Here is a 20,658-nt window from a genome sequence, read left to right on the forward strand (position 1 = left end):
TGATCAATATGGAGGTGAAGGTCATGATCAACACGGAGGTGAAGGTTGATTATTACCAACAGGAAGGTGAAGGTCATTACCAACATGGAGGTGAAGGTAATTGATCAACAGCGAGGTGAAGGTCATTACTAACATGGAGGTGAAGGTCATTGATCAACAGGGAGGTGAAGGTCGATCATTACCAACAGAAAGGTGAAGGTAATTATCAACACAGAGGTGAAGGTCATCAACAACAGGGAGGTGAAGGTCATTATCAACACAGAGGTGAAGGTCATTATCAGTAGGGAGGTGAAGGTCATGATCAATATGGAGATGAAGGTCATTATCAACAGGGAGATGAAGGTCGATCATTACTAATATGGAGATGAAGGTCATTATCAACAAGGCGGTGAAGGTTAATTATTACCAACAGGAAGGTGAAGGTCATTACTAACATGGAGATGAAGGTCATTGATAAACAGGGAGCTGAAGGTCATTACCAACATCGAGGTGAAGGTCATTGATCAACAGGGAGGTGAAGGTCGATCATTACCAACAAGAAGGTGAAGGTCATTATCAACACAGGTAAAGGTCATCAACAACAGGAAGGTGAAGGTCATTATCAACACAGAGGTAAAGATCATTATCAACAGGGAAGTGAAGGTCGATCATTACCAACAGGAAGGTGAAGGTCATTACTATCATCGTCATTACCAAGATGTACCAAATACATCATGTCCATTTTATGTAAATAACCCTCCTTACTTTGTCTTAACAGACCTACTTACACAGTATATATTTAGTAGCCACTACCTTACTTTGATTATTACACTACAGCCAAACATCCTTGTGTTTATATACTTGCTGGCTGTGTATAGTGACACCATTTCAATCATGCGGCTATAAACAGATACCAATCATTACAGGTGTACTGCCATTGACAAACAGGCTAAACTGTAAGTATAGGACAATGCTATAAGAAATGTCCTCCTAAAGGAAACTAAATGTATTTCCAGGAAGCAGTGGAGTGACCCCAATCTTCAGCACTTCCAGTCCTAGTCACAGGCCAACCACTAAGCACTCTGTCTATTACAAAACATTACCAAAATTATAAATTAAACAAAGTGCCAAAAGAAAAGATTAAAAACTAACTAATATGAAGCTGACTGTAGCAATATTTACATTTAGTTTGTTTTGGACAGGTACACTGCCCTGAGCACCGAGATAGAATCAGCCTCGGGAAATCTCGGTCAGTTGGGGAAGACAACACCCTAACAGAATATAAACTAAACTTTTTACAGACTGACAATAGCTGTTAACTGTAGCAATTTGCATCCTTGCCAATTCAGACAGCCTGATAAAAACATCTTACATCACTCCAAGATGGAACTGTTGTGCCAATCAAAACCAGATTACTTATCTGTAGTTTGTTAGAAACAAGATTTATAAACTTAAATGTAAGTTTGTATTACTAAAAACCTAACCCCAGAATCTTCCAGCATCTCAATTGGAAGTGTTATAATTTTATAGGGAGTAGTACTAAATATCCATCAACCTGTCAATACTGGTGTAGTTTACATATAAACAAACATCTGTATGACACAGATCATGTAAGATGATAGCGGGTCTGGCTAACTCTTTTTTCTAGATATCCAATATCAGTCCTATATTTTTTTTCATTTTTTTTTTATTTCATTTTTTTCATTTTATTTCATAACACCAGTGGCAACTTCCTGAATATATCAATCCTACCATTATTGGATATAATTTAACATTAGCTTGAACACTGATAGGTCAGCAAAGGCCCAATAGGGCCCTGATTGATACACATAACATAATACTGAAGACTTCGCCACAGAACATCCACACAATGGCCAACCCAAGAGGTAGGCAACAATTTTGCGTCTATCACCGAGAATTAAACCAATATCTACCAACACAGTGGCAAGCTCATTTTCTTCAAATCTAACTATAAGAAAAAGTTCTTCTTAAAAGGAAGACAAAGCATACAGCAGAAGCTTGGTTCACATTCTAGATAAACAAGGTATCAAGTTCTCATTCTATATGACCAAATGAATCCACTTCATGTGTCAGATGAATTAGTTAATCGATGCCAGTTCATAATAGATGGTGGAATTAATCAGTTCACATTCTTAATGACCATGTTGATCTGGTCCATGTTCTAGATAACAGAGTTTATCCTGTTCATGTACCTGATGACTGAATTCATCTGGTTCAAAGTTAATCCAGTTCTCATAACAGAGTATCAAGTTAAGCTTGTTCATATTCAAGATAACTGAGTTAGGATCTTCTTTCAAGGTTCCATTGTAAACCAAAATATTGCCGTTGGACTATATAGTTCAATGATGTAAGCTTCTTTACCTATTGTTCCTGTAAGTTGTGTTGGAGTTATCCCCCATTTAGCACCTTTCAATACAAATCTCTCAATATATACTGATATCAATGCATTTATTTCTAAGAGCCATTATCATGTGTCCTCAATATGTTTATGACAAAGTTCAAAAGACATTTAACAGGCTTCCATGTGTAGAAAGGAGATGTGTCACAGCAAGCTATCATACAATCCTAAGTCTGTATGTCACAATAAGGTAGCATACTACCTTAAGTCTGCATGTCACAGTGAGGTAGCATACTACCTTAAGTCTGTCTGTCACAGTAAGGTATCATACTACCTTAAGTCGATCTGCATATCACAATAAGGTAGCATACTACATTAAGTCTGCATGTCACAGTCAGGTAGCATACTACCTTGAGTCTGCATGTCACAGTTAGGTAGCATACTACCTTGAGTCTGCATGTCACAGTCAGGTAGCATACTACCTTGAGTCTGCATGTCACAGTGAGGTAGCATAGTACATTAAGTCTGCATGTCCCAATAAGGTAGCATACTCCCTTAAGTCTGCATATCAGAGTAAGGTAGCATACTACCTTGAGTCTGCATGTCACAGTGAGGGAGCATACTACCTTAAGTCTGCATGGCACAGTAAGGTAGCATATTACCTTACGTCTGCATATCACAATAAGGTAGCATTCTACCTTAAGTCTGCATGTCACAATAAGGTAGCATGCTACCTTAAGTCTGCATGTCACAGTGAAGTAGCATACTACCTTAAGTCTGCATGTCACAATAAGGTTGCATTAAAACTATAACATCAGGGGCCATATGTTACAACAAATATAGTTCTTGTTATTTAAACTTCAGAAATATCAATATTTCAACATGTTTAGAGACTCATCGACTGCGTGATGAACATGATTTTGTTTAACACAATCCAAGATCAAAATACAATATTTTTACTCTTAGGAGAAAATCAGTCAGATATTAATTGAAACAGGATTATAAACCAAGTTAGAACAAAAGTAAATCAATCAATTTACATGAGAGTTAGATTTTCATGATAATTCATGAGGAGACCTATTAATAAATTTGAATCTTCTTTAAATATTTATTCCATAAATAGTTATGATCACTTACAAATTCTAGTATTCTAGAATCTTAGACATTCCTGGTAAACAAAGTACATGTCAAAATGAAAGATTTACAGTAATAAAATATTTGGCTGAGCAGTATAAAACCAAATGATTTACCATAAAACCATTTTACAAATATCTTTACAAGTTATAAGGAAGTGTGGGAGTACACCCCTTCCCGTGTGATGGGGATGGAAAGGACACTTACCACCATAATCCCAGGCAGTCCCTTAGACATTTGGTTGTGAATGGCCATAAGGAACATGATGAGGTGGTTCCTACATGGGGGCCTTATCTTATCTCCCCATCCAAGTTGCTGCCTCTTAGGATTTGGTCTCTATCAGTAAAATGCTTGTAAAGTATATGTTTCCTATGGTCTTATCGCCTCTCCAGTTTCCCCCCCAAAGACAGGCTCCAGTATTGATTCCTGTATGTGGCTTAGCTCGGTCTCCTGATGTCTTCCCAAAAAGCAACACCACGTTACACAATTATCCACAATACCTCAGCACAGCTGATATCTCCAGCATTGATAGTCTCATTCTAAGATAAAATGTTGAATGAAGAATTGGTCTGGATCCATTTTTGAACAGCAAAATGGTATTTTAACAACAATTATATCCAGGGGGAATCTCCTGCTACTGTTTTGTGACAACCTGTTTCAGTGTGTTGTAATACACTGTATGGGTGTGTCTGTATTACTATGGGGTATATAACACAGATCACAGTGAGCTATAGTCACCGCGTTACGCAGTATGTTGTAAACAGCGGGCCAGCAGCTAGCTTCTATCTCCTGTAACATTGTAGTCACCAGGCCTATATACATTTAGGAAGCTTCAGTCGGTGCCAAGTTTCCATTCATAAAACACCTCCTCCATTGTGTACCCGCTGCTCCCCACCATCACCCACTCAGATATTTGTTTATTTCTCATCTGCTACAGTAGCAGTCTAATACTTTCACTTATAAAACTACATAATGACTTTATTTATAACCTTTCTATTTCTGTTTATTTTGTGAATTTCTTCGATTTCAACAAGAAACTTAAGTATTTCATCTATCATAGTTGATCTGTTCTGACATATTTCTTCACAAAGAGAAGAAAAATATTTCAGGGCATCAAACTCAAATCATCAACAAAGTAGGACAACTGATGTTGACCCTCGACTTTAACATTATGACCCTTAAATCTCCAGCAATCTTACTTATACCAGGGAAATTGTAACCTTGCATTATTTTTACTCAATATTAATATAAATATCTCCTAACCTGAATTTGTCTACAGAACATCTCAAAACAAATGTCTGAAAAACCTTCCTACCGCACATCTCAAAACAAATGTCTGAAAAACATTCCTACCAAACATCTAAAAACCAAACTGTCTATTGGCTTCCTACCGAACATCTCAAAACAAATGTCTGAAAAACCTTCCTACCGAACATCTCAAATACAAACTGTCTATTGGCTTCCTTCCGAACATCTCAAAACAAAATGTCTATTGGTTTCCTACCGAACATCTCAAAACAAATGTCTGAAAAACCTTCCTACCGCACATCTCAAAACAAATGTCTGAAAAACCTTCCTACCGCACATCTCAAAACAAATGTCCGAAAAACATTCCTACCAAACATCTAAAAACCAAATTGGCTTCCTACCGAACATCTCAAAACAAATGTCTGAAAAACCTTCCAACCGAACATCTCAAAAACAAATGTCTGAAAAACCTTCCAACCGAACATCTCAAAAACAAATGTCTTAAAAACCTTCCTACCGAACATCTCAAATACAAACTGTCTATTGGCTTCCTTCCGAACATCTCAAAACAAAATGTCTATTGGCTTCCTACCAAACATCTCAAAACAAAATGTCTATTGGTTTCCTACCGAACATCTCAAAACAAATGTCTGAAAAACCTTCCTACCGCACATCTCAAAACAAATGTCTGAAAAACCTTCCTACCGAACATCTCAAAAACAAATGTCTGAAAAACCTTCCTACCGCACATCTCAAAACAAATGTCTGAAAAACCTTCCTACCGCACATCTCAAAACAAATGTCTGAAAAACCTTCCTACCGCACATCTCAAAACAAATGTCCGAAAAACATTCCTACCAAACATCTAAAAACCAAATTGGCTTCCTACCGAACATCTCAACAACAAACTCTCTATTGGCTTCCTATCGTACATCTCAAAACAAAATGTCTATTGGTTTCCTACCGAACATCTCAAAACAAATGTCTGAAAAACCTTCCTACCGCACATCTCAAAACAAATGTCCGAAAAACATTCCTACCAAACATCTAAAAACCAAATTGGCTTCCTACCGAACATCTCATAACAAAATGTCTATTGGCTTCCTACCAAACATCTCAAAACAAAATGTCTATTGGCTTTCAAATGAAGCTGGGACATAAAAGGAGGAGAGTCCAATAAACATTTAGGGACTGAAGGTACTATACTATACATGATGGTACTGTACTATACATGAAGGTTCTATACTATTCATGAAGGTATTATACTATACATGAAGGTTGTATTCTATTCATGAAGGTACTGTACTATACAGGAAGGTACTGTACTATACATGAATGTACTGTACTATACATGAAGGTATTATACTATACATGAAGGTTGTATTCTATTCATGAAGGTACTGTACTATACAGGAAGGTACTGTACTATACATGAATGTACTGTACTATACATGAAGGTATTATACTATACATGAAGGGACTATACTATACATGAAGGTATTATACTATACATGAAAGTACTATACTATACATGAAGGTACTATATTATACATGAAGGTACTATACTATACATGAAGGTACTATACTATACATGAAGGTACTGTACTATACATGAAGGTACTATACTATACATGAAGGTACTATACTATACATGAAGGTATTATACTATACATGAAGGCACTATACTATACATGAAGGCATTATACTATACATGAAAGTACTATACTATACATGAAGGTACTATATTATACATGAAGGTACTATACTATACATGAAGGTACTAAACTATACATGAAGGTACTGTACTATACATGAAGGTACTATACTATACATGAAGGTACTATACTATACATGAAGGTATTATACTATACATGAAGGTACTATACTATACATGAAGGTACTATACTATACATGAAGGTACTGTACTATACATGAAGGTACTATACTATACATGAAGGTACTATACTATACATGAAGGTACTATAAAGTAGCAGTGTCATTATTTAATGACAGTAATATCTTTTACCTGTAAAGCTGGTTATTTTTAAACTTGATTCTTCATTAAAAGCAGAGTATTAAGTGCTGTGCTTTTACTATACAGTGTTCTATACAAAGAGACCCCTAGAATAAGACTGTTACATTGGCGCCCACGTAGGGACCCGGGAAAAATACTCGACCTTGCTCCACAAGCATCGCTGTTACCCCTGGAAAAACTTGAGGACGAGTTCTTTCCTGGAAGGGGAGTATGTAACCCTGGTAAATACTAACCGCAATATATCGCTCGGCTATTGAGAACTTCTCTTTAGCTCGATCGGTTGAGCGTAAGACTAGTAAGCCAGAGGTCCCGGGTTCGATCCCATGCGGAGGCAGTGATTTATATTTAATTAATCATGCACTCTGTTACAATACTATACATGAAGGTACTATACTATACATGAAGGTTCTACACTATACATGAAGGTATTATACTATACATGAAGGTACTCGACTATACATGAAGGCACTCTACTATTTGATACACCAGATGGGCCATGACATCAACACTGAGGAAATTAGTATATAATCACCTTGGCTCCTGTTAGTTTAAGGATACAGAAGTCCAATTTTTTAATCTCTTTTCTCTGTTTTCGAATGCAAGTTGCAGCAAATTACACTGTATCATGGTTTGTTTCCTTCTGTAGATCAGCATATAAATATTCCAGCAGGAGTGTACAAGCAGTGATGGACTAACGAGTGACAGGTACTACTGTCTGTGATGTTCCACCGGTGTATAGTGCTGACTGGTATGTTGACATTAACAACGTGAGACTGGGTCACAGTACCTCCCACATTAGGTGTACTATATACAGGGACTAGTACAAGTCTACTTATCATCGACACCCTGGTCATCAGGGACAGGTCAGTAAGTACAACACCAGTAAAGGACATATGGACTAGTGTTGTTGACGGAGGTAAATACCTATAATACGTCACCACACTCTCCAACAGGCCATACATGCATGTACACATATCTACTACATGTATCATAACTATCTCAAGGTCAGAGGAAAGGTCACAGAATGTCACAGTGTCATGATCTGGCTAGCCTCGTTACACCTAACGACTAATACATTCACATTTCATTAATCAAACTAATTCTAACTCCTATTTTAGGCTATTTCTGTATCACCTTTCAGGACCAGAACCATTACAGAGATAATTCTGGCAGCGTGACACAACTTACAGCATCTTATGTTCATTCTCCCTTAATTTATAGTAGTAATTGAATTCTTTATTACAGTGTGTTCAAGTTCATCTGGCAAAGATAAGCAAAAAAAAGAAATCACAAAAAATGTATGTTTTAATATTAAAATACTTGAGGAGAAGGGTGTTGTTAGAGACACTGATATATACAGGCCAGTGTGTCCCGGGAATCCAGGTGAATAGGGATTCACATGACAGGAGTAGGGAGTTACATGACAGAAGTAGGGAGTCACATGACAGGAACAGGGAGTCACATGACAGTATAGAAAGGAGTCACATGGCAGAAGTAGAGTCATAATGCAGAAGTAAGGGGTCACATGACAGAAGTACAGAGTCACATGACAGGAATAAGGAGTCACATGATGAGCTTAAATTAGTAACCTTTCTTCTATTTTAAAAGTAGACATGACCAGTGCACAATAATTAAGGCTTTATTTCCCGCCTAGGTTTTACTTACATTACACCCAGTGCATCTCTAATGCAGCAGGGTTTATGCTGTGACTCTCCAATTAAACCTGTCTGCCTTACATAGTCTCTGTTACAGGCATTCCTGCCTCCCCAACAGGCTACATTACACAAAGGCTGTCAGTACATTAAAACAGCACCTGTACCGTACACCTCCATTAAGCTTCTCCAGCAGGGGGTTAGTTCAAACTTTCAAAGTTACCTATAATTACACCCAAAATATATATCAAATCACACAGGAAAAACCAGATCGTATCATCTATCCTGAATTCCTTATAATCTTAAAGCCCTGTGGAGACCTGAGCTAGACCATTTTGAAAAAAAAACCAGTAATTTAATTGCATTAATTCTGAGGGAAGTGTGCTAGCTAGTGTATTCACTATTTTGGGGCCAAACATTATATACTTATAAACCATAGAAATGAATCCCAATCTAAATGGACATGGGGAGCTGTACACATGTCAGTACATAATACCTTACTGTGGAATAGCGAAAATAATATCACTGAAAACATAGGGGAATTTCTTTTCTTTTTCTTCACCAAAACGTTCACTGACAAGCTTTCTAAAAATCAATGCCAACCACCTCATCTCTCCCACCAGCCTTGTGTCAATCTCTGCCTGTATTTGTGGGTTACATCAGCAAGCTTCGATCTCTCTCCCACCAAGTCTTGGCCTATACAGTCTACAACATCAGGCTAATAAGCCTCTAATTAACCTCGAGTATAGACAATTTGACACCTATAGTGAGTGATGTTACACAAATAATCAGATGGTCAGTGACTTCTACCCCCCAGACTCAGGTAACAGGTTGAATGTTCTGTGGGGAAATGTCAGTAATCTGTTCTTACTTATTAGACAACAGCCCAGGACTGAAATTCAAGCTGTAATACTGATGATTTTACTGGTTTCCAAGGTAGCATAATTAAACCCCAGAGAAATAGAATGTAATGTTCACCAATCAGTGTCACCGTGATAGAGGCAGAGGCATTCGTCATGGCAACACAAGTGTCATTAGTTAGGCCACCAATCTGAGTCATTCCTGTTTATTGCCACTTCCACGTGGCCGAGATGATGTAATATTATTGATGATGATAAACAAACTGTTACAACATTGTTTACAAACATTTTGAAGGCCTAGATTATATGGAATCACAAGTAAACTTAGAAATTCATTTAGTAATTGATTTAGAACTAAGATGGTAGTTTTAGCTGAGAAAGTGATTAATTCCATTAGATTTTTAAAGATAATCAACACGTATTTATCAGTCTAGGTGTGGTTTAGAACTATACCAGAACTCCAGTACTTAACACAATTACTTGATATATCAACAACTACTGGTAAACCATTCTATATACATTTTGAAGACTGAATTTCCTATTTATAAAAAAATCATGGAAACTATTAACATATTTTTATTTGGGGTTACAGAAAAAATGGACTAATTCAACCCACCACCCTGACACAAATAATTTGAATTATGATCTAATAAACATCAAGAAGAAAAGGATGAGATGGGCCAACTTTGTGGGAATGATACAGGATCACAGATAGGATCAGAATTGAGGGGTGTTGGGTGCAGAACTTGTAGGCACACGAAGTCGGAAACCATCATTATAACAGAGACTGTAACCATGACACACACACGGGGTGCTTAAACATCACACCAACTACAAACTACAACATGTCACAAAGAACAGTTGCAACGTTACGGTGACTGCCTTGACCTTGACATCAATCGTAACCACGACCTTCAAAAAACATCCTTCTGATCTACATAAAGTTTCTGAAGAAATTTCAAAACATCTAATCAAAAGCCTTCACACAGCAACATAAAAATAATGAAATATATTTTCAAAGAATTCATAACAAGGTACTGCATGTGCCAAAGGATGGAAGGACTGATAAAAGTTTAATTTCAATATTGCTTATAGACCATTTCCTCTTTACAACAATTCTACAACTTCACAACTAGAATTCCCAAATAAACAACCAAATTATAGAATTCCCAGTAGAATACTTCCAATGCGGTCAGACTGAACGACCCTATCTGCTTCATTTCAAACCAAATATACAAACACAATAATACCACCTGTGTAATTACCTACCATGTTTGTTTTTACGATTATCAGACCTAAAACGTGCACACACCACAGGTCTGTAAAAATATATTATAACCTGCCGCCCAAAGTCAGGTGGTACTACAAGTACCTATACATCTCCCTGCTAGGACCAGAGGAGTTTGTACCCAACAACTGATAAATATTTGCTGGTTCCTGTCCATCTCACGGTGGAGAACTACTTTTCTCTGTCATTTATTGCCTATTTCCAATGGTCTTGGAGAGTTCGTCAAGGTATCAGGAAGTCTGTGACCATATGCTACCAGTAAACCTCCCGTGTGTATGATTTACATTTGTAAATGATACCTAGGTTGAGGATGGCCTGACATGGGAATACTGTAAAGAATGGCATTATCAGGTCACACACCCCTTAACCCCTCCGTAAACATACACTCCTAACTCAGGGCGGACAAGGGCAAGGCAATATAAGCCAGGTCGTACACTGTGAGCCCAGAACCACATGGTTGAAAATGTTCCCAATTGGACAGCTAGGACCAAGACAGGTCAAGATTAACTGGGTCATATATGCCTCTGTACCCCTAGTTTTGGAGATAGTTCAAAGGGGACAATGTTCCCAATCACAGAGGACCAAGGCAGAGCAATATTAGCGAGGCCAAACATCCCTGTAAACCCCTAGGTGTGACTGTAGTGCTATGTTAGCCAGACCAAACCTCCCTGTAAACCCCTATGTGTGATCTGTAGTGCTACGTTATTGATCCAGCAACTCTATAGTTCACTTCAGATCTTTGATGAGATGACTATCAAGTACTCAAAGATACCTGTTTGTTTTATAAACACATTAGATATTCCCGTATTTATGTTAATAAAACAGGACTTCCTCTCACCATTGTGACAACGTTATGTATTCACTGACTTAATTTTTTAATGTAGGTCTTCCTCAAGAATGAATGTCAATGACCTTATATAAAATTTATCTAAGATCCAAGGTAAACATTTATGATTCCCACCAATTACATACAAGTTTTCATACTGTTAAGTGCCCTATCATAACAGTTTTTTGTTGAATATTGTAAAAACGGGTTTCTGGTGAATAAGTGCCACTGACCTAAGCCTAGGCCTATGCTATCTCTACTCTGGAAGTCAACAATTGGTAATATATTTCTATTAAACTTTGTCCATACATCTTTCATCAGATAAAATATAAAATAAAGATGATAGATATATATACGTCCTCCTCCTTGATGAAGCTAGTATTCTAGTGATACTGTATTTACAGAGTAAAGTAAAAAAGCACTTTTGAGCTGGCCAAATTAGAACCATTATTTTCAAAACCTTCTGAAATTTTCTTTTTTTCTTCTTTTTTCCCCCGTTAATTTTGTGTGAACTCTCAATCGATGAATTCTAATGTCCACAAATGAACAAATTTTGAAGTTTTGTATGAAGGTATACTATCTTGTTTAAATGGAGTGCTAGTAGTATTGGAGATAAAAGCAGTTTTTTTGGAACCAGCACTAATTATTCCACCAAGATCACTCATCTCAAACAATTCTTCCTTTGTTTAACATATACGAAAACAAAATCTGAAAATTTCTTTTAAATCAGTTTATATTCTTGGGCGATCACAAATTTATGACCATGGAACAAGAGGCCCAGAGGGCCGGTATTGCTCACCTGGATATCTAAGCAATCATTGCAAAATGTTCTCCAAATAAGATCCAAGGGAATAGGCCAGACCCCAAAGCCAATCCTTGTAGCATATCTGTTTAAGATTTTTCATGCCCAGCAATTTTATTTATGGTTATGGGTTGGGGATTTCAACTGTTCCCAAGCTGAGACTCAGAAACTAGGTCCCTAGGGTTGTGGCCAGACCCTGGGGTCAATTCTAATATCATGACTGCAATCGTCTCTTTATGCCCAGCATTTGTATTTATAGTTTTGGGGTGGGTATCTTAACCGTTTCGAAGTTATGACCCAGGTGTTGTTGCCCTCCTTTGGCCCCGCCCCTCAGCCCCCACATTTGTACAATTTTGAATCCCCACCACCTAGGGATGCTTCCAGTCAAATGGTTGATATCCATCTCTTAGTTCCAGAGAAGAAGTCGCTTAAAGCAATATAGCCAAATAACCCTTTTGGCCCTACCCCTCAGCCCCCTGGGGGGTCAGCCACACTATTTGTACAATTTTGAATCCCTGCCCCCCATGAATGCCTCTGACCAAATATGATTCATATCCATGACATAGTTCTACAGAAGAATTCGTTTTTAACAATATAGCAAAATTGCCCCCTTTTGGCCCCACCCCTCAGCCCCCTGGGGGGTCAGCCCCATCATCTGTACAGTTTTAAATCTCCACCACCTAGGGATGCTTCCAGTCAAATTTAGTTAAATTCCAATCAGCGGTTAAGAAGAAGAAGTCATTTGAAAAAATTGTTGACGTACGGACGACGGATGCCACAGTATGGCATAAGCTCACCTTGGTCAATTGGACTTGGTGAGCTAATGAGCGGATCTTTTCTGCAAAATGATGATATTTTAGTTGCACCAAAATATCTAACTTTACAGTATCAGTCTTTAGAGCCATTGGTTTGTGAGTCTGGCTACCATTGGTGTGTGAGTCTGGCTGCCCATATAACCATTGGTTTGTAAGCCTGGTTGCCATAAAACCATTGATATGTATGTGAGCCTGGTTGCCCCTAAAACCATTGGTTTGTGAGTCTAGTTGCCATAGAGCCATTGGTTTGTGAGTCTAGTTGCCATAGAGCCAATGGTTTACGAGTCTAATTGCCATAGAGCCAATGGTTTGTGAGCCAAGTTGCCATAGAGCCAATGGTTTATGAGTCTAGTTGCCATAGAGCCAATGGTTTGTGAGCCTAGTTGCCATAGAATCATTGGTTTTTGAGTCTAGTTGCCATAGGGCCAATGATTTGTGAACCTAGTTGCCATAGAACCATTGGTTTTTGAGTCTAGTTGCCATAAAGCCATTGGTTTGTGAGTCTAGTTGCCACAGAGCCAATGGTTAATGAGTCTAATTGCCATAGAGCCAATGGTTTGTGAGCCTAGTTGCCATAGAGCCAATGGTTTATGAGTCTAGTTGCCATAGAGCCAATGGTTTATGAGTCTAGTTGCCATAGAGCCAATGGTTTGTGAGCTTAGTTGCCATAGAATCATTGGTTTTTGAGTCTAGTTGCCATAGGACCAATGATTTGTGAACCTAGTTGCCATAGAACCATTGGTTTTTGAGCCAAGTTGCCATAGAGGCAATGGTTTGTGAACCTAGTTGCCATAGAACCATTGGTTTTTGAGCCAAGTTGCCATAGAGCCAATGATTTGTGAACCTAGTTGCCATAGAACCATTGGTTTTTGAGCCAAGTTGCCATAGAGGCAATGGTTTGTGAACCTAGTTGCCATAGAACCATTGGTTTTTGAGCCAAGTTGCCATAGAGCCAATAGTTTGTGAGCCTTGTGCCTCCTGGAATCATTGGTTTGAAAGCATACTAGCCCAAAATAATCGTTGGTGTGTGAGTATAATGGCCCATAGAACTATTGGATTGTTAGCTTTGTGGCCCATGGAACTATTTGTTTCTGAGATGTGATCCAATTGAGAGTCATGGTGTTTCTGCTAAAAGGACAGCAGTGTTTCCCACCATTTCCTCCCAATAAGCTAGTTCATATACTGCACGGTAGACAGATATAATTTATAATGTTTTGTTCACATAAACAACAGTAATGTAATGTTTCATTTGTAGTTCAAACCTCTTACTGGTACAGGTCTCGGGCTTTTATCACGTGTGCTATACTGCTGTGTTTGCAAAACTATCTACAAACATTTCAAACATAGTTTCTGTCAAAGTTTCACTGATTTTGCTAACTTCCCGATGTCTGACAAAGAAAGGAGGTTAATAAGCATTTTATAACACACTGATTGACACCACTTAGACACTTCACCTATAAAAACCCATCAAACCCAATAAGAGGAGACAGGCTGTAATTTCTTCAGTCAGGAGAAAACCACAACTAAAGCTGGTCCATTATAAGGTACACTTACAGTAACCACAGGTCTACTTTATCATGCTCTCCCCTACTGGGATTTATAATCTAATTAACAAGTCTACAAACTTGTCACGATTGTTGTCTATGTGTGCAGTATCTGCGGTCTCCTGTGCACCTACTGTTGTTGAAACTGTTCTGGTTACATAAGTATACACATTACATGATGGCTCATCTCTCCGTGCCTCTACCCTCTCCTTAACATCTTGTTTGTTTACCTAGTCCTCCCACTCTATAGATAATGTACTTCAGTAGGTCAAACATCACAGACATCACACCCTAAAGTTTAGTCTACATTGCACCACAAACTTATGGCCTCAGTCTTTGTGCTCTACAATAGCAGCTGATTTTTTCTCAGTGATAACCAACCCTGTTCATTAAATACAGATGTTTCTTATTGTAATTATGCCACATGTATGATACATTCATCATCACATCTCCCTGTATCTCTATATGATTAATGCAACATAACACTAGACTATCGCTTTCTATACAACAGGAAATAAAACTACAGTTCAGAGAAAAAAGTAGGTCGCTGCCATCAACACAATCTGTACGTTATAGGGCATTGATTCCTTCATCGTCTCCCCAATAACTCTTTGACTATATTCCTACAGTATAATCTGAAATATATGGCCGATTTATACAGAGTACAGTTTATACTGTCAGTGATGTTTGATATCAGTATTTTGAATATCCAAGTATTAACTGAGTTAATATTCTTTGAAATGTTGAACGAATGGAAAAACAGAAAATGTTTGATTATTTACAATTACTTATAAGTAACATCAACAAAACAAAAATTGTGGTGATAGATGAACTAAGAAAAGTCAAAAGGCCAGGAACAGCAAGATTGGTTAAACAACACTGATTTTCTAAAGGTCCAATTTGAACCGGTTCGACCAATTATTTTAAGAAAAGAAATGCAAGGCCAAATATAAAATTTGGCAAAGACAAGGATTCATATAAGACAGGGATTGGCTTAGTTGCTGTTATAGACAGGTGATAACCATGTATATGGTCACTATAGACAGGTGATAACCATGTATATGGTTACTATAGACAGGTGGTCACCGTAGACAGGTGGTAACCATATATATGGTCACTATAAACAGGTGTAATCATAGAGATGGTCACTATATATAAACAGGCAGTAACCAGATATGGTCATTATATACAGGCAGTAACCATAGAGGTGGTCACTATAGACAGGCAGTAACTATAGAGATGGTTGTCTATAGACAGATGGCAGCCAGAGATGGTCACTATAGACAGGTCATTACCATAGAGATGGACACTATAGACAGGCATTAACCATATAGATGGTCACTATAGACAGACAGTAACCATAGAGATGGTCACTATAGACAGGTGGCAGCCAGAGATTGTCACTATAGACAGGTGGTATTTATAGACAGGTAGTCAACAAATAGGGAAATGGTCTCCAAAGCAGAATTTATTATTTATTGTATGCATGTTCATTATTTTGTATGATTTGAAAGTTGAAAAAAATGGTGGTATATCTGCATTTGAACATTGAACTTGAAACATTTTGAAAAGCAAGTCATGCAGCACTGTTGCAGAAATATATCACTCAGCCTGGGTCCATAACACCAGCAATCAACATCATCAAAAGGCCATTACTATCTATATTTTCTAAACAAAACTGTCATGTAGTGGCATTTACTTATCTAAGTAACTAATAACTATGCCTAACTTTCGGTACAGAAATATTTTCTTGAATTATGAAAGAGAATGTGAAGCTAGATGACATGGTTCATGATGCTTTGATTCAACTCATAAATCAAAGACACAATGTGGTAATAACATAAAAACAACAGACCTCTCCCTGATGACCCAATGTTTACAAGACAAATCTACCCAAAACAACAGATGTGTATTAGGGAGTTGTAGGTGTGGAGTCACGAACTGGCTCAGGTACCATTCAGTCTCGGATGACTCCAGCAGTGTAAAACAGCTGATCCAACAAGTACTACTCTGTACCCTAGGTACCACAGGAAGCTCCGTCTTGTTGATGGTAAAATTAATTACCATGCAAGCATTTATTCGGTTCAAAACATGTGAGAACCAGCGTTGTAATTCTTCAACAGTTGTATTCATAAAAGCATTAGGCAGAAAAACGTGTAGAAACAGAGCTGATCGTGATGACAAGATGATGTACGCCCACGATATATCGCCACCACAACCACCTTGTATACCAAACAGGATGCCTACCTTCTCACAGTACACACGGAAGAGTTGAACGTTCTCATTAACCAATCAAACTACACTTCTGTATTATACATCCACTTGGCTAATTAAACAGTTATTTTATTGCCTACAAACCCATTACCAACCCTATACTTCTATGTTGCCTAGTTATTCCCAAGCAGAGCAATACCGGTACTCTCTAGATCTCATCGAGAGGAAATAGGCTCTTTTATATAATGACCTGCATCAATGATGACCTTCACAGGAGGCTATCGAAGTTAAATAAGTGTAAATTCTTCACAACTGGACCAAAAACGAACATATAGAAAAGACTGGTTTTTATATTAACAAACTATCCCTGTCCCATTGCACTAAGGTTTTTAGTACGTAAAGTAACCTCCCCTTAATAGTTCTGGATACAATTGTAGCAGCTTGGCCAGGACGATTCCATTGACTAGCTAGGTAGCTCAGTCATATAAAGGGACAGTGCTTCAGGGTTTAATTTCCAGTTTATCGAAGCTCTAGTCGTGCCGAATAAAATGGTCGCAATGTGTCTAGTTATTGGTAGTGGTACGGGGATCCTTACTGGAGATCTGTTTTGTAAGTCTACAGCAGACATCTGGTTTATACAGGATTGAAAGTCTACAGCAGACATCTGGTTTATATAGGATTGAAATCTACAGGGTTAGGTACTGCCAAGTATCTAAAAGACTTACATAATGGCAGCAACTCACCACGAGAGGAATTCATGGTAACCTCATTTGGCATGAAAAGTGTCCAATCAGGAGTAGTATGTAGTGACAACAGTACTGTTGGGCAAGTCTCCTGCTGAAAGGCTGGGCGACAACTACTCAACCTAAGGTATCAACCATAGCTTCCTTTGGGCATCAACAGGAGAAAGAAACAAACAAAACACTGACTCACCTTTTTTGTTCTGTAACTGTTCTGAAGTCGAGAGAAGACACTTGGCTTTCGTTTCTTTTCTTCTTTCCTTGACTTAGATGGATCCTCCAGGTTTGAAGGACTACACATGAAACCACAAGAATTTATAACTTAGGATAACAATATATTCCAGCCTTACATCAGTTAACACTGTCCAGCAGTCTAGTGTGGTAACAGTGTTCTGTAATCGGTGCATAAACACAAGGGATCAAATAGCATTTAGTTAGGAGAAATATCAGGAAAGTACTACTTTAAGTTTTAAAATATTTGTGTTCAATTTGAAATGTGCAATTCTACAGTATATGATCAGTTTCAGAGATAACTATATCCTGCAAAAAAGTGTCCTCAAGGTCACAATGCCCTTTGCCAGCTAAAATAATTTTAAAAGGGTCTTTAGACAACAAATTTATTTATGCATTATAGAACATCCGAGGCCTTGTGACCTTGACCTGAGGTCTATTATCCTTTAATCAATGATACAGACCACACACATCTGAGGCCAAGTGACCTTGACCTCTGGTCTATTATCCTATAATCAATATGATACACACCACACAAATATGAAGCCCTGTGACGTTGACCTCAGGTATATTATCCTATTATCAATTATACACAACACACAAATCTTTTGGCTTTGTGACCTTGACCTCTGGTCTATAATCCTATAATCAATGATACACACCACACACATCTGAGGTCCTGTGACCTTGACCTCACGTCTATTATCCTATAATCAATGATACGCACCACACACATCTGAGGCCCTGTGACCTTGACCTCTGGTCTATTATCCTATAATCAATGATACACACCACACACATCTGAGGCCCTGTGACCTTGACCTCAGGTATATTATCCTATAATCAATGATACACACCACACACATCTGAGGCCCTGTGACCTTGACCTCACGTCTATAATCCTATAATCAATGATACACACCACAAACATCAACATCAAAGGACTCCAGTTTCTCCTGTTTACCTAGACTGGTAACAGCTTGGGGATAGCTGTCTGATAGAAAGTGGTTTCCTACCTGAATGTGTATGAAATTGTACCAATGACATTGAAGATGCTTGTGGTGTGACTGATTCTGATGGATATGATTATCAAGGCTATGAATATATCTATATTTATATACCGGTATCTATAAGTGCAGGAGAAAACTAGGCTTACATATTCACTACAAGAACTTAGAATTTACTTTAATTATTCAACTATTTGAAATAATATACTGACAATTAGAGTTTCTATACAATTTTTAAAGGTTTGAAATTTCTCTTTTACTATCAGTTCATTATTGAAAATATGTTTTCACTCTCAATATCTAATCGTCAATTTTGATATTTACTACTTGAATATTAAAATTTAAACTTATTGTATAACTACATGTACTCAATTTTATTCAATTGCAAACAAGAAATTAATGTTTGTAGTCATTGTCTGTCTAAATATTAATTTCATAACCACTCTGATTAAATATTAATTTAAAACACCTAGCCCTCAGTTTAATTATTGTCTATTCCAACAGTATTGTGGACTAGTTTTGGTGTTTTTTTTGGCAAAAACTCCATGAAAATCTAACAGATATTTCTTATTTATTTTGTTATGTTGCATTACTCTGACGGGAGGCTCAATAATTTTCATCACAAAGTTTTACACCAGTACAGTAATGAAATCAGTAAAACTCTGTACCAATTGCTTTTTGTCTAGATTCGTTTCATTCATCACAAAGAATGTTTTCCACAATTTAACTTTACACTATTATTTTAATAAGTGTCATTGTAAGTTTTTTTTATAAATATATTAGATTTTGCCATTTGTTTCTCTGACAATAAAGAGTAGCAAGTATGTCCTTATTTCACAAATTAACTGCAAAGATTTTTCTTAAATAAGTTTTCAGCAGATTTTGATGTTTCCTGAGAAAAAGACAAGAGAAATAAAATGAGGTATAACTTATCAAATTCTGAAAAATATCCCTCAACTTATCATCATGGATTATATCTAGGTGTCCACTAGCTGGTCACCTTCTAAACATCGCCAAACTGCCCGACACGTCATGGTGTACATACTAGGTTAGTTGTGGACAACATAAAATACTGTCATACCCTTAATAGACAAAGCAAAACTGGTAGATCTAAATAACAATATACGCTTTGTAGGAATAAATTATTCAAACATTTAATTATTTTACAGGTTTCATGTCAGTAGAGGACTTCAACATTCTCCTCCTTTGAAATATATATAATAAAACTAATATAAAAAATATCTTGCATTCAGATATATAATAAAAGTTTTAACATTTTCTTCTCTATTATAAATAAATAGTGAATATTTATAAAAAGTATTACATTATTAAAAACATCAATAAATAGATTGTATTAAAAAAAGGTCCAAAGAAGACAGGAACAGTAAACGTTTGTGACAACACAATTATTTTGATTCAAGTTTTGTGAACAACAGAGATCTGTTAAATGACAACATAGATCTGTTAAATGACAACAGCTATAGATGTGTAAGTACGGTGGGTATATAGGTATAGATAGGTGACTAGCTTCCCTTGTCCCGTTGTTGTTAAAGGCACGCAGTCAGTGACAAGCCAAAGCAGTACATTATGGTAATACAGATTATTTAGCTACAGTCTGGGTTAAGCACTCTGCAATTATTAAAACCTAGAAAACAATTTTAGAAATAATTAAACAATCTACACAAAGACAATACACATATCAGGTCTCAACTAAACATATTCACCAATATTATGGTAGAAAGCCACAAATGTTATATTACATATATATACACCATAATGCAAACAGAGTTACTCCCCTTGGTTCATTGCTGAGCACACTCTGTGCACAACCATCACCTCATATATTTTGGAAAAGAGACCTTCCCCTATTAAATTCATGTAAACCTGTTTGTGATGAGATAATCAATTTCACAGCTAATATACC

The 20,658-nt window shown here is 37.2% G+C and overlaps 1 protein-coding gene across 8 annotated transcripts in view; it reads right to left on the reverse strand.

Annotated features, from left to right (window-relative positions):
• Positions 1-20,658, reverse strand: part of LOC110447417 (A-kinase anchor protein 13-like) — a 232,534-nt gene that overhangs the window by 62,107 nt on the left and 149,769 nt on the right. For all 8 annotated transcript variants that reach the window (XM_021493096.1, XM_021493091.1, XM_021493094.1 and 5 more), the window contains one exon: positions 17,690-17,789. In XM_021493096.1, coding sequence (XP_021348771.1) covers positions 17,690-17,789 — 100 coding nt within the window. The remainder of the gene's footprint in view (positions 1-17,689; positions 17,790-20,658) is intronic.

The sequence above is a fragment of the Mizuhopecten yessoensis genome, unplaced genomic scaffold (assembly GCF_002113885.1).
Source record: "Mizuhopecten yessoensis strain PY_sf001 unplaced genomic scaffold, ASM211388v2 scaffold3349, whole genome shotgun sequence".
Taxonomy (NCBI): domain Eukaryota; kingdom Metazoa; phylum Mollusca; class Bivalvia; order Pectinida; family Pectinidae; genus Mizuhopecten; species Mizuhopecten yessoensis.